Genomic DNA, 15,610 nt, shown 5'->3' with positions numbered 1-15,610 from the left:
ATAACCAAAGAGTTTCAATATTTTAAATAGGAAAAATCACATGCACTAAAAACTCAAGCCAGTTATGAAATTCAACACAATGGGCTGAAAATATTTATTTGGTTTTGTGATGGTATTCACAGGTGCCGTCAGGTCTATTCATTCCCAGCATGGCCATTGGTGCAATTGCTGGACGCATTGTGGGCATCGCTGTAGAGCAGCTGGCGTATTATCACCACGACTGGTTCCTGTTCAGAGAGTGGTGTGAGGTGGGTGCAGACTGCATCACGCCTGGACTGTACGCTATGGTGGGGGCGGCAGCCTGCCTTGGTAAGTGTGCATGCGTGCTTTGATCCTGCTTTGTCCTTTGCATGTGTTTTTGCTTTTGTCTGTGAACTAATTTGTAGCATTATGCCCGCTGTAGGTGGTGTGACTCGAATGACCGTGTCTCTGGTGGTCATCGTGTTTGAATTGACTGGTGGGCTGGAATACATTGTTCCTTTAATGGCAGCCGTGATGACCAGTAAATGGGTGGGCGATGCATTCGGGAGAGAGGGAATATATGAGGCCCATATTCGTTTGAACGGATACCCCTTCCTGGACGCTAAAGAAGAGTTCACGCACACCACGTTGGCACGGGAAGTGATGCGTCCACGTCGCAGTGACCCACCGCTGGCCGTGCTAACGCAGGATGACATGACGCTCGGCGAGTTGCAGGCCATGATCGCAGAAACGAGTTACAATGGCTTCCCCGTCATTGTCTCCAAAGAGTCACAGAGACTGGTGGGCTTTGCCCTGCGTAGGGATATGACGATTGCCATAGGTAACAAAAATACACTTTCTTGTCTGTTCTCATACATAGTCTGTCTGGTTTTGTTTTCTCTTGCATTTTGTGCACACTAGGGCTGTCACGATTATGAAATTTGGCTAATGGTTAATTGCCTAATTAATTATGGCGATTATGACGATTAATTAAATCTTTTGCAAGGTTTACCTGGCAGTAAATATTAGTACACATAACACTTATTTCAAAATAATTATTTAATTAATATATCTTTCAAAATCTGAAAATTCTTCACAAGAAATAAACACAATAAAGTGTCTAAAAAATACATGAAAATAAAAATGCAATCAAAATAAACTATACCAGAACAGGCCTAAATAGTAGCCAATCCTGCTAAGATCATATTAGTGCAGGACCACATACCTGTAGTGGCTGCAAAAAAATAAATTCCTGCAGCTCCCCCTTGTGTTTTTTAGAGAAATGTGCAATCATTGCGGTGATCTAAAATCATCACGATGAGGTCAAACAATGGCGCTGAGACGATTATTTAATCATTGTGACAGCCCTAGTGCACACTGCAGCAAAGTTCAGTTGTCACTTCACCTTTTAGTGCTTAATCCTGTTCTGTACAAACACAATAATATATTGTAAATATTAATAAATATTTAGACAGTATATCTTCTGTATGCACAGTGCAGAACGTCACAGAGGTATGATGAGTGTTTGCTTACTAGTGTTGCCAGATTTTGTACGAAAAAAGATGCAACAAGAAAAAGCGAGCAAGGAGATTCACTTACTAATTTTAATGTGGTTGCCAGTCCTAAAACTTTGCATTGTGTACAGGGCTATAGTTTACATTGAGATGATTGACACAGAGGTACGATAGAAACGTTCTGTCCTCTCACATGTTCAGCATTCACTGTTTTAACCCAAAGTAATATTACATTTATCATAAGTAATGTTTGAGTTGGGCTTATAAAGCGATCAAGTTGTGAGGGTTATTAAAACCGGGCAGGTGCGGGGTGTGATATTTTGGACTTATTTCAATGTAAAAGATTAGGATATATTTTGGTTTGTTATGGACTTGTTCTTGTTTGCTGTCTTGAAGATCTGGCAACATGAGTATGTAAACATGAGTATGCTCATAGCTCTTTTAGGTATTTGAATGCGGTTGTCACTCCCATAACTAGTGTGTGTGTAGAAAAATAGGATTATATATACTAAAAAGTGAAATTGCAAACAAATTCAGCTGCAGTGTGTATGGGGCCAATGTTACCCAAAATAAAACGCAACAAACAAAATGGTGAACTTGGCTGAACCTGTCAATAGCATGTTTAAGTTTAATTTCAGGGAAACATCCTAAGCAATAAGCTTTGATTTGTTTACAGATTTAACCCTTTAACTGGCGCAGCCCTTTTTGAGTGGGGTGGTGGTGTAAAGTTGATGTACACCTTCAAATTAATATAACACTGCCATTTTTTTGGTCTTGAAGCCTCAATAGTTTGTCGTGATAGATTAAAGGCGGAGTCCACGATGTTTGAAAAACGCTTTGGAAAAGGAGACAGGCCGACTACCAAAACACACTTATAGCCAATCAAATCAAATCAAATGCCGGGTTGCGTATGTGTGGGGCGGGTCTATCAACAGAAGGTCCAGATTCTATTGGGGTAGGAGCGTGTTTGTTTAGGTGATTTCAAATATAAACATTGGCTTTCAAACATCATGGACTCCGCCTTTAACATTTACATGAAAAATATTGATGTAAACTTAGGTGTCCCGCTCAAGGCACAGTGCCAGTTAGCAGGTTAAAATTAAACCTATTTTCAGCATCATTTTTGTACTTTATTTTCTTACTGTAAGTCCAGTACTCTGTGGTGTTGTGGCACATCATTACGTAAACAATGTATCCAAACAGACATATGCTAACCAAAAGCGTTTCCTTTGCTCTTTTTTTTACCCTCTTCAGAAAATGCCCGCCGTAAGCAGGAGGGAATAGTGATGAATTCACGAGTTTATTTTACCCAGCATGCCCCGACCCTTCCGGCCGACAGCCCGCGGCCTCTGAAACTCCGCAGCATCCTCGACATGAGCCCCTTCACCGTCACAGACCACACACCCATGGAGATTGTGGTCGACATTTTCCGCAAGCTCGGGCTGCGTCAGTGCCTTGTGACGCACAATGGGTAAGTGTCCACTTGGAGGCCGGAGCATGAAACGTGTTCCCTCCCCAGTGTTCTTTGTGTAATAGTTTTCAACTAACATGCATCCCATCAGTAGAGTGCTGATGGCTCTGTGGTGTCACTCATCTGGGGATTCACACACTGAACCTTGTGACTCTCAGCTGCTTGTCTCCTGCTCAGCCATGGTTGAAACAACACTCATACACACCCGCACAAAAAACAAAGATTTCATTCCTTGTGCAGTTTTTATCCCCTTGTGTGCATAATCGCGTCTCAAAAACTATAGCTTCAAATATTAAAAAAGCCACACCAGCAATATTGTCTTTAAAAGTAAAGTGAATGTAATGAAATGCATGGCATATTTATTAGCTTTAAGTTTCTTTTAAAAGGCCACAGGGTTTTATAATATCCCATGAATCCACTTGGTCATGTGAAGAGTCATGTGATGCAATTTTAGTCAGCTGTTGCTTTGCAGCGCACCCTGCTGTGTAAACGATGTACTACAGTCTATGAAGCATTGGAGTCGTTTGGAATAGGAATATATAAAAAAATTTCTATCATCCTTTATCTGCTTTTATGTTGACCCAGATCATCATAACAAAAAGCTGAATAATTTCCCCAATCCTATTTTTTGATATAGTCTACTCAAAACTTTTTTGTTTTACTTGTTGATTTTATTATTGTTTTATTATTTAAAATGTTAACATGCATAAAACAAGGCAAGCTAATATAAAAATATGTAATAAATAAATATTAAAATTGGGGCTATTAGTAGAATGTGCTTTGCCCACAGGCACCATGTTGGAGACCTCTGCTATAGATCCTTTTAGGGCCTACTTCACAATTACGTCACAGCGCTAGCTGGAGGCAAAACAAAGAAAAAACTGGAGGCCGCCAATACATAGCATAGAGTCGGCTACAAAATGAATGCATACCCTGCAAAACAACGATGACAGCAGTGGTTAAATGCTATAAAACGGGCAGACTGGACAGAAACGATCATCAAAAATACTTGCACACTTCATGTTCGCGTCCATCCAGTAGATATCGACATCTAAGGATTTATAATCCCTCAATTTCTCTTTAATATAAACACTAGGTGTAGATATCAGGCCACTAACTTAATTGGAGGTAATCCTGTCACATCATTCATACATTGTGAGCGTGTGCCAGTCTGTTAAAAACTTTAAACTTTTTCTACAGTCATTGTTTCAAAATGTTAACACTTTACAATAAGGTTGTAATTGCTAATATGAGTTAATGCATCAGCTTACATGAACTAACAATGAAAATGGCATTTATTGGTTTATGTTAATTAAGTATTTACTAATATGTTTTAAAATCAAAAGTTGTATCTGTTATCATTAGTTATTTCACTATGAACATGAATAACTGTATTGGCATTAAAAAAGATTAATAAATGATGAATAACTACATTGCTTATTGGTAATTCATGTTAGCTAATGCATTTACTAATGTTAACAAATACAACGGTGTCATAGTGTTAGCTTACTTAACTTTAGGGCTGTTTTCTACTAAGGATTTTCATAGTCGAATCTGATTCGTTAGATTTTGCCGTAGTCGACTGATAGTCGAACCTTTATTTTAGATAGCAGCTAGGGCTGTTGCGGTGAAGGAATTTAAATACAGAACAAAGCAGTGTCTAAAAGAAATTAAAATTAAGATAGTATTTATGCACCTGTACAGAAGGCAATAAATATTTATTTATGGTATTTTCAATAGTATATTAGTAGATAAATTAATGTGTATCTTTTATAAAGTATGAAAACGAATAAATCATTATTTTGGCTAAATTAAGCTTGATGGACTTACATTACAAAACAACTACATTATATCCGAGTGTTACTTGGTCAAAAATATGTAGAAATATAGCAAAATATAGTAAAAAAAAATAACGGAGCATAAAGTTTAGCTCACGCGGACTGAACGAAAAGCCGTTAATTAAGCGGACTCTCTGTAACATAGTGGACGTGCTTAAACAGTCGAGTCGCAGGTGATTTTCAGTGTTTATAATGTTTCACGCAGATACTTTTGATGAAAAACTTTCATATCTAAATATCCAGGTAAGAGTCAAGTGTTCAGTCTGTTAATAATAAAGCCACCGGCGTTTTTGGCTGCAGCTCCTTATTCACGGAGCGGACGCTGTATACAAAGAAAAAACCTATAAATGTTTTTATTTTAAGTGGTTTTAATGCTGGAAAGCAATCAGTTAAATTAAAGTAATTTAATTTACGCTACAGTTATTCTGTCATCTTAGTTTCACTTTTGCATAGTATTACATTTTGAATAGAAATGTACGAAAAACAAGTTACTCTCTTAACTCTTTCTATTTTGCCTTTATTGTACATATGATGTGGAAAAAAAGAAGGGCATAGCTTTATATGAATTTAACGTGAAAAGCACGGTTGTTGCGGTTACTTGTCATCCATGCTGTTAAGCTTCTCAGTGCTGCTGCTCATTGGTTACATGACACTTCCCTACTATTCGACTATGAGGTTCATAGTCGAATCAGACATTTCCGAATCGAAACGTCGAATCCTCGACTATAAGAAGTCATACTTAACTTATTAGCTAGCGTTAGTGAAGAGATCAGCGGTCGGTTTGCCTCCACCTAAACTTCGCCCACAAAAAACGTCACAATGTTTGCTAACAGTTAAAGGGTCTGTAGTAAGTAACAATACAAAAATTTGTTTGACTAGTTTAAGTAGTTTTTGTAGTAGTTTTGATAAAAATTACTTTCTTAATCATATATTTTTTATTTTATGGTGGTGGTGGCTAATATTTCCAATTTAATTAATTTGGTTATGTTCGGTTTATTTCATTTCATTGCACCTGTTAATTTTGATGATCTGTTCATATTGCTTCTGTTGCCTTTATTACTCTTTATGTTGTTTTTTAATTTCTATTTGTTTGTACTTCAGTTGTCGGTGTAATTTTTGTTGCTAAGTGATGGTCGTCACGGTGTGTGTTTCAGGATTGTATTGGGCATCATCACAAAGAAGAATATTTTAGAACACCTGGAAGAGATCAAGCAGCAAGTGGAGCCCTTGGTGATTAGCCCCGCACATGCCCCCCCACTCTACCTCTTAGGAGGGACGCATGAAACTTGAGTGAAAAGATAGACACGTCTGAGTTCCCTTAAAAAACAAATAAGATGCAATTCTATATGTCGCTACATTCAGTTTTACAAATTCTACATTTATTCTAGTCACTTTGAAGGAAAACACCACAGTTTTTCAATGTTTTGCTATGTTCTTATCTCAACTTGGATGAATTAATGCATGCCTATCTTTTTTCGGTGCGTGCACTTAATCTTTGTGCGGCGCGTTGTGAATGTGTTGGCGTTTGGCCTAGCCCCATTCATTCCTTGGGATCCAGGCGGGGATGAATTTGGAAGCCACCAGGCACTTCCAGGTTTTCCCTATTTAAACAAGTAAGTATGGTGGCACAAACAAAACGTGGTTATTTTTAAGTAGATAAAAAATTATAACTGTATTGTATGGCGGAGGAGCACTTGGTTTGCAGCACTTTGACCTCGGCGCGCACTTACATCATCACTCCTGCCTACTCCCCCTATCGCTCAAACTGCAGTCAATATTACTGCGCTCGAGATCAAAGTGCTGCAAACTGGGTGCTCTTCTGCCATACAGTATAGTTCTTTTTTATCGCCTTAAAAAATTGCCGCTTTTTGTTTTGTGCCACCATAACTACTCATGTAACAGTCTTTGAGTGGGGAAAACATGGAGGTGTTTTGGCTTCTGGATTCATCCCTGTTTGGATCCTGGGGAGTGGATGGGGCTGGGCTGGATGCTGGCACGTTCACAGCGCACTGTACAAAGATTAAAGGGACAGTAAGTAGGGTTTTAAGTGTTTTATTAATCAAAATCAATCTTTATTCATAAATATGTCCTCGTTGGTGTCAAATGACCTTTGCCAGTGATCTGACTTTCCTTTGTAAGCTTAGAATTTTTTCTCTTTACTTACATTGAACGGGTAAGTCCAAGGAGGCTTACATGTTGTTCTGCCGTATTGATAAACTATAATAGCAGAGAGAGACAAAAAGCACTAGCCTACCAACGCATTTCCACAACGTGTTTTCATTCAGAACACGTGAACCAGCTGAAACGGACAAGGAGATCAGTGAGTACGTAACGGCTACAATAGTTGCAACACACATTTGGAAAAGCGAGGTGCTAGAGAGCACTATTCGTTTGAATGCAAAATACAATTTCACCACTAGATGGGGGTAAATTCTACTTATTGTCCCTTTAAGTGCACACATTGAGTGAAGATGGGTGTGTATAATTTGTCTGGGTTGGGGTAAAAACATAGTGAGGTGTTGAAAAATGTTGGTGTTTTCCTTCAATGAATGTCTGTAGGAGACTTTTTTTAAAACCATTTCGAAATATTTTAAATTGTGGAACTGTCCTATATGCAGGGTCCAAAAGCCTCAACAGTACCTAATGCAATAGTACAATTTGGCTTTGGCAAATAAATATAAAGGGTTACTGGCCAATTGGTAACTAAATTTCACAAGTCAAATCGCATTGTAAAATTGATCATTCAACCATTGCATCAGTCTGTTTTTGACGACAGTCGATGTTTACAACATATTTTACTTGAATGATGTTATTTCTGAATAAAATAGGATTTTATTCTATTAACTCTTTCCCCGCCATTGATCTCGTCAATTGAGAGAAAACACTTCCCAGGTGGCGCTTTTACTCAACTAAAGCATCCACTGGTTTAAAAACAGTAAAAACTATGTGTATATTTTTGATGATCGCTCTGAATCTGATCTCTAACAAAAGTCTTTTTTTGGCCTGTTGCTCAAAATGTGGTATTTTTTAAGAAACCTACTCATATTTGAGAGATGATAAAAAGAAAACAAGTAAAGATAGGATAAAACAGGTTTTTCAAAAGCAGAGGGTCTGTTTTTTTTATTTGATATAGTGTTTAAATATTTAAAGAAAAACATTTTCTGTAAGGCGTTAAACTTGAAAATCATAAAAAATGCTGGCGCTGCATAACAACTTTTTAAAAAAATGGCGGGAAAGAGTTAAATGGTGGAAAAATCCAGAAAGAGATTTTGATTTCTTGTTGACTGTAGAGACTGGCGACTGGCAGTCATCACAATGGAAATCCTACTGTCAAATAGCCAATCTTTTACTGTTGCACACATCCAAAAATTTAAATCACAGCAACTCCCATTGACTGTGAGGGTTTTGGACCCTGCCTACAGGAATGCCTTATTCTTCTGCAGACGTCCTATTTTCATAAGATCTGCTTTCACTCAGATTGTTGCTCCTGTCCTTGGTCATCACTGCAGAGTAGAGTAGTTTGTCACACAGCTGCGATGTCTTTAAAACGCACTCTTATGTCGCCCTTCCCTTTCAGTTCTGCATTGTGCACGTGTACTCGCAAAGCACATCTAATACACATGCCGTGATGTCCTTCATCTGAATTTTATTTTGTTTCCTTCTTTGTTTAATGCTAAATTCCTCATCGGGGCACCTGCTCTGCGTCTGCTGGGCAACAGATCGATGACATCTGACCCCTTGCGCAGCTCCGCCCTTAAATGATTGGCGAGTAACTGTCCTTTGTAGTGAATATCTTCTCATTCAGCAACATATCTATTTATTCATCTCTGTAGTAGTCGTATTATCTGTGAATAGGATGCTGTCTTGTTACCATGTTGATTTGGTGTGGCTCTAGAAGTAAAGCTCTTCCTGCTGTAGTATCAGCTGAACCCCAAACCAACAATCCTCACTTTGTTTCAAATCCCACACCCCGCCCTTTTAAGTTTTCCGACGTTTGACCTTTTACTTCTTGTCCACAAACATTTTGCAGACATTTCACGAAGGTTTGACACTCATTTCACAAGCGTTTCATGCCTCTGGCTCTGTTTGGATGGGCTAACACATTTCCAGCTCCTGTCAAATTGTCTAACCTTCTCTGTGTGAAACTAATTGTCATCAGACTTAAACCTCTTTTTTTTTAAGACCAAACTCAAGAGCATAGTTCATGTAAAGAATACCTTTACCTTTATGTACCTTTAGCGAGAGAAATTAGTGATTGGCTCCAGACAAAATATCTAGACAAACAGTGGTGGGGGTAATATGTTAAAGGTAAATTGCAGTGCAAAGTGATTATTTCTGTTAAGCAATTTGTCACTTTCAATAATGTAACTATACAGTTTGCTTGACACACTGCATTATTGTACTACTCACCAAACGGGAACCATTGCTTTTCTAGCCGTAACAACTATGTGAGTGGTGAGATATATCATCTAGAAAAAGTACAAAAGGGATAGTTTACCCAAAAATGTAACCTTTAGTATTTGTTCACTTGTTCTCAAGAGTGCCAAAAAACTTTTCTTTTTTTGCCAGCTACTGTGCGAACAAGGGTCATTCACGCAGTTCAAAAAGCAACAAAGCGGGTTCTTGTGTGCACACTCTTGCCTATCAAAGGTTTGCATTCAGGCTACGTTTACATAACATTTTCCTGCATTTGTTTTTACAGTCTTTAGGGGGCTTAAAAACTGGTTTCAAAGTTTTTTCTAAATTTTCAAAACATAAATCTGTGAAAACCGTGACTTCATGTGTATGCGGATTATGTCTCTAGTCTACAGGCATGCGTAAGTACTTGACAACCATTGTGGATCCATGTAAATATATGGATCATGTTACAATGATGTGGTGTGTACATTAAATGTTTCAACAACACTAAGGAAAAAACATTCAGTTTTTATTACAATCATTGTTGTGTAAACCTCCCCTTAGATAGGGTATGGTGTGGGCATAAGAACCCACATTGTTGACTTTTGAACTGCGTGAATCGTCTTACTCTAAAGTTGGAAGTATAGACGGTAACAACATAAACAAGCGGCTTTCGTGGAAAACACGTAACTTCCGGTAAACTCAGCGAAGAATAAATAACATTATTTATATAAAAAGCAAAATAAACAACACGTAGATAACCTATGAAACCAAAACATTTGTTATTTTCGACAAAGTATTTGTTTAAAAGTCTAACTAGTCAGACCATTAAACTAACAGAAACCGGAAGTAAAGTTCAGACAAGACGTGTAATTGCGTCACCGCATGTGCATCCAATAAAACGGTCTATAGTCCAGTTTCTACACGTTTGTGAGGACCTGCGTACAGTGCGCATGATGGAATTTTCATCATCAGAAGAGTGTGCACGTACTGTACTACTTCGCTTAGGTCGCACAGGAGTATGTAGTATGTAGGCCATAAGAGGTATTGCATTTTGTCTCAAACATGTGCACTGACGTTGCGCATGTGCATTGAGTCAAATAAATGATGCTTTGCATTCGACTATGCACGTACGCTCGCGAATGCATAAAAAGTAGACTACACTTTGGGCTTAAAGCAGGAGTGGGAAACCCTGGGTCCTGGAGGGCCACTGTCATGCAGAGTTTAGTTTCAACCCTAACCAAACACACCTGAAGTTCATTTCCAAGTAATCCTGAAGACTTAAATTAGATTTTTCAGGTGTGTTTGAGTATGGCTGGGACTGGACTCTGCAGGACAGTGGCCCTCCAGGACCAGGGTTTCCCACCCCTGGCTTAAAGGGATACTCCAATTTTTATTGAAAATATGCTCATCTTCCAGCTCTCCAGAGTTAAACATTTGATTTTTACCGTTTTGGAATCCATTCACCCGATCTCCGGGTTTGGCGTTACCACGTTTAACATAGCTTAGCATTATCCATTGAATCTGATTAGACCGTTAGCATTGCGCTCAAAAATAACCAAAGAGTTTCATTATTTTTCCTATTTAAAACTTGACTCTTCTGTACTTAGATCGTCTACTAACTGACTGGCGGAAAATTGGGGGTTGCGATTTTCTAAGCCGATATGGCTGGGAGTTCTCGTTCTGGCGTGGTAATCAGGGGCTTTGCTGCCGTAACATGGCTGCAGGAGGGGCAATGATATTACGCACTGCCCGAAAATAGTCCTCTGCTATTGAAAGTTACCAAGGGCACTATTTTTGGCTGCTGAGTAGTATCATTGCGCCTCCTGCGGCCGTGGAATGGCAGCAGGGTCCTTGATTATTACGCCAGAATGAGAGTATAGTACCTGGACATATCGGACTAGAAAATTGCAACTTTTAATTTTCTGCCGGTCTTAGTACACGATGTAACTCCAGAAGAGTCACGTTTAAAATAAGAAACTATCAAAACTCTTGGGTTACTTTTGAGCGCAATGCTAATGGTCTAATCGGATTCAATGGATTGTGCTAAGCTGTGCTAAGAGTGGTGGCGCCGGACCCGTAGATCGGCTGAATGGATTCCAAAACGGTAAAAAAAGGAGTATCCCTTTAAATAAGACTTAATAAGTAATTTGCGCAGCCTTTATAAAGACATAAACCAAAAGCGTTTCTTAAATGTTCTTTTTGGTTACAAAGAGCAAAGAAACCCATAGTGACATTGAAAGGCATAAATTAAATGATGAGTTGATTTTCATCTTTTGGTGAATTATCTCTTTGATGTTACTTCCCAACACTGTTTACAAATAAATGAACAAACTAATATTCTGTATAAGTATGCTCTTGAATTTGTGTTGTAAAATAACTGTCTGCTCTTTTGTTCACCAAGGCCAGAGTGTGTGAAGATGAAGACGCTCACACTGTTTCACTTCCAGTTGCTTCACACTGTATAGGTGCTGTTGGCTTATAGAAATGCTGTAGTGATTCCTGTACAATCTTCCACACTCTCTGCCCTTTTTTATCCAAAGGCTGTCAACTGTCTGTTGCCAAAACTGCATTTTTGAATTGGCGTAATCTAATTATAGCAATAATTTGACTAAGATTCAAACATTGTCAATTATAGTATAACACATCTTCGTTTGTAAGATTCATAAAATTCTTCAAAAACAAATAGTTGTGTGAGATTTCCCTGCAGAACATGGCAACAGAAATGACAGTTTTCATTGCTTAAGACAAGAAACCATACCAACGATTCATTTTTCTTTACCCTTTTCTCTTTGCAGGCGCCTCCTTGGTATTATTACAAAAAAAGATATCCTCCGTCATATGGCCCAGATGGCAAACCAAGACCCAGAGTCCATAATGTTCAATTAGCATCCTCCTCCTCTCGCTACGTGGAAGAAAGTGAAGAGGAGGTGCGTTTACTGGACAATTCATCCCTCTGACCACACGTTCATTTGGTACCCTTAACCTGCCCATCAAAAAAAAAACACTATGCCAGATGGGACCCCATCCTGGCCATATCTTCTGGATACATGCACAAGATACCAGAAGGAGATAGTTGAGGTAAAGTCTGGCTGCTTTGAGAAGTCTGGAGTTTGAGAAAAGTCTCGGGTTAGCGTTTACATGCTAACACGCTAAAGCTAACTCTCACACGCATGCACAAACACCCACACAAGGCACCTTTACTCTTTTACCTTCGGGCTCTCTTTATTTGGCCTCCCTTCGCTTTCTGCCTGAGAAAATGTGTCTTGAGAAGGTCAAGATGAACCGCTCGGTTGCGAGGAGGGACCTTCACTGCAAAGCGAGACCTCACTCACTGCCCAAAAACAAAGACTGCATAACATTGTTTACCTGTTGTGTGTACGTTTTGAAGGAGTGAGATTGTGTTTGTAAAAGCATCCCAACATTCCAGCCAGGATATAACGCTCCAAGTCCTGTATGTGTATACAGATCATGCCTGTTTATATTTATGAAGTATTAAAACTATCAAAAAGCATTAAAAAAGCAGGTTTTGTGCTACCTATGCGACAGGAGGGTTAGATAACAGGGTGAGTTAGTTAACTTTCATTAATCCCCTTAAACCTCGACACTACAAATGGCAGTCCAAGTATGTCAACCAAGGTTCTGTGACCGGATTTAGTGTCCACAAATCTGAGAACTTGTTTGTTTTTCATCAACAAAACGTGAAGGTACTTCTTTTAAAGCTGCTGTCTTGGTTGTCCTATTTTAACATACTAAGTAACTACTCTAACAAAATTGTGTTGGTGAACAAACATAAATGATCAAATTGGAGATTGTTGGTTCCAGAGCAGTTAGATAAAAGCCTTGTTTAAACTTTCAAAATTTATTTTTTCTTTTACACACTAAAAATGTTGGGTTATTTCATCCCATAGTTGGATGACAACAACCCAGTGAAGGGTTATTAATCACCCAACAGTTGGGTTTGTCCATATTTGATCCAGCTATGGGTTAAAGCAACCCAACATTTTTGACTCTACTGTAATACATAAGTCACGTATTGTAATACACTAACACAAATCCTGTCCCGTCTATAGAAAGTATATTGCGTTTGAGCATGAATTTAATTACAACAATTAGTTGCACAATGTACATTGTAAACAATTTGAATAAATATCTTTATCACATTACAGTAATTAGAAAAAGATCTTACCCTGATTTGAGTAGGCAACTGAGTTTTGGGTTAGGAAGGTTCATCAAAACCACATGTACATACAGGCTGCATATAAACCATCTCTGCAGGGTTTTATTTTAGAAATGGTAAATCATGCAGACTTGCTATTTTTGGCACAGTTGCAGAGTTTATTATTGAGATACTAGAGAATGTGGGAATGAATAGTTGCACTTCATGTGTGACAGTTGCTTTCGGTCACTCTAATCGTTTTTGCAAAAATAAATGGCTCAGTTTTGTGCAAATTTGACTTTGCTCTTCCCTATTCTGTATGTTAAATCACATATTTATAACATACCAGCTCCTCTTAACCTTTTGTTTTCTCTTAAAATTTCACTTCTTTAGTTACTTGATAGCATATGTTTTTTCTGAAACAAGGCTGAAGTGTTGTTTTTTAACAGGACGGTGAAATTGTCATTTTTGTTTCCATGGTGACCCTGCTGATTGATGCTAAATGAGTTTGTGTGAGTGAGGCTCTGTGTTTTCATTAGCAGTTGATGTTGCTCTGTTAATCGATATAGGAAACAATGTTGTTATATATTGATCCAATTTTTTTTTATTTATACTAGTGCTAGAGTTGTACAATACTGAGAATTTTACATATGATTGATGGTTTGATTGTACATTAAAAATATGTAAAAAATAAATTGTTTTAAATTAAGTGTATATGCTGTGTTTGCCCTGTATTGCTTTCACGTATGAAGTACCGCATGTCAAAATCTGCTCTCTGGTTAATCAAATCAACAGTGGTGTGTGTTACATTCAATGGTGTGTTTCTCAACTTTATTCATTAAATAACAAGACATCACATGATGTATAGTCTTGTCAAATGTTTGGCCATACACAAAGTTTTTGAGAGCAAGAGCTATGAAATTATTGTTTGTTTGGTTTAGGTATATAAATAGTAATAGTAAATGGTTGAAGGCATGACCACTAGCCAAATATCACATCATTACTATTTGTGATTAAAAAAAGGAACACATGAATATTTATAGCAATTACCAAAAATATATTGTATGGGTCAAAATTATCAAAAAAAAATGAATGCCAGAAACCATAAAGATATTAAAGGGGTCATATTAGTAGATTTTTTTAAAGACGTAAACTACATCTTTGGTGTCCCCAGAGTGCGTACGTAAAATTTTAGCTCAAAATACTTCACAGATAATTAATTACAGCATGTTAAAATTGGCACAAAGTGTGCCGTTTTTAGGTTTGTCATTTAACTCTTTCACCGCCAGCGTTTTTTAAAAAAGTTGCCAGCCAGCGCCAGAGTTTTTTATGATTTTCACAAAAGTTTAATGCCTTTCAGAAAATGTTCTTCTTCAAACAAAAAAAGTTTCATCCTACCTTCAGTAGTTCTTTTGTAATCAGCTTTTGAATATGGGTAGGTTTCTGCAAAAACACCACATTTTGAGCAAAAAGCAGAGATAATTCCATTTTTGTGACTGACTTTTCATAGAGATCCCATTCAGAGCGATCTTTAAAACAGACACGGACATGCAGCCGTTTGCTTAGGGCAATACTTCCGGTTTTAAAAAGTTGCGGAAAGACGGAAATACTCGTCATTGGTGGGGAAGCGTTTTCTCTTGATTGACGAGATATATCGTCAATGGCGGGGAAAGAGTTAAAATGCTAATGAGCTGTTGAAATGCAAACACTGATCACAATGATGCTGGCTTGTTGAAATTGAAACTCAATTGTGCTGTCAATTTTCTTTTTTTCTCTCTTTTCTCTGCACTAAATGGCAGTGCAGTGGTTGGTCCAGATTATTGCGGGTATAACTGTGATTCGCCTTGCTACCTACTTCACAAAACAGGCAAAATCTGAATTACCTAATTATTCACATGTTTGAAGAAAATGCCTTACCCAAACTAAGTTACTGGGTTGTTATTTTTCACGTTTTCTAGGTTGATAGAAGCACTGGGGACCCAGTTATAACACTTAAAGAGTAACTAAACCCTAAACCAACTTTTTATAGTTAAAGATCTGTAAGAATGGGGCTTTATTAGTACTACTGTTCATTGATTTTAGTAACTTTTTTGACATTTGGGTATAAAGTGTTTCAATGCTACAATATATGAAGTAAAAACGTCTAAGTGCTGCCCTCTTCAGGTTGAACGGTGGCTACTGCAGTTGAATTTTCCTATTGAAAGTTGCAGTACTGCGTGAGGTAAGTGGTACGACCCTACGTAAGCAATTTGGAGCTCATCACGCCCTT

General features: G+C 38.0%; 1 protein-coding gene across 6 annotated transcripts in view; it reads left to right on the top strand.

Annotated features, from left to right (window-relative positions):
• clcn3 (chloride channel 3) overlaps positions 1-14,055 on the top strand; it is a 53,369-nt gene extending 39,314 nt beyond the window's left edge. For 3 of the 6 annotated variants that reach the window (XM_055195138.2, XM_055195176.2, XM_055195148.2), the window contains 5 exons: positions 123-309; positions 404-802; positions 2,730-2,946; positions 5,939-6,014; positions 11,981-14,055. In XM_055195138.2, coding sequence (XP_055051113.1) covers positions 123-309; positions 404-802; positions 2,730-2,946; positions 5,939-6,014; positions 11,981-12,142 — 1,041 coding nt within the window. In that variant the 3' untranslated portion in view covers positions 12,143-14,055. Of the gene's footprint in view, positions 1-122; positions 310-403; positions 803-2,729; positions 2,947-5,938; positions 6,015-8,503; positions 8,550-11,980 lie in introns of all 6 variants that reach the window. The other 3 variants (XM_055195158.2, XM_055195185.2, XM_055195167.2) reach the window with 2 other exon arrangements.
• Positions 14,056-15,610: the final 1,555 nt, after the last annotated feature.

This window comes from Misgurnus anguillicaudatus, chromosome 23 (genome assembly GCF_027580225.2).
Source record: "Misgurnus anguillicaudatus chromosome 23, ASM2758022v2, whole genome shotgun sequence".
NCBI lineage: Eukaryota > Metazoa > Chordata > Actinopteri > Cypriniformes > Cobitidae > Misgurnus > Misgurnus anguillicaudatus.
The sequence above is the reverse complement of the archived record's forward strand: the minus strand, read 5'-3'. Positions and strand labels throughout refer to the sequence as shown.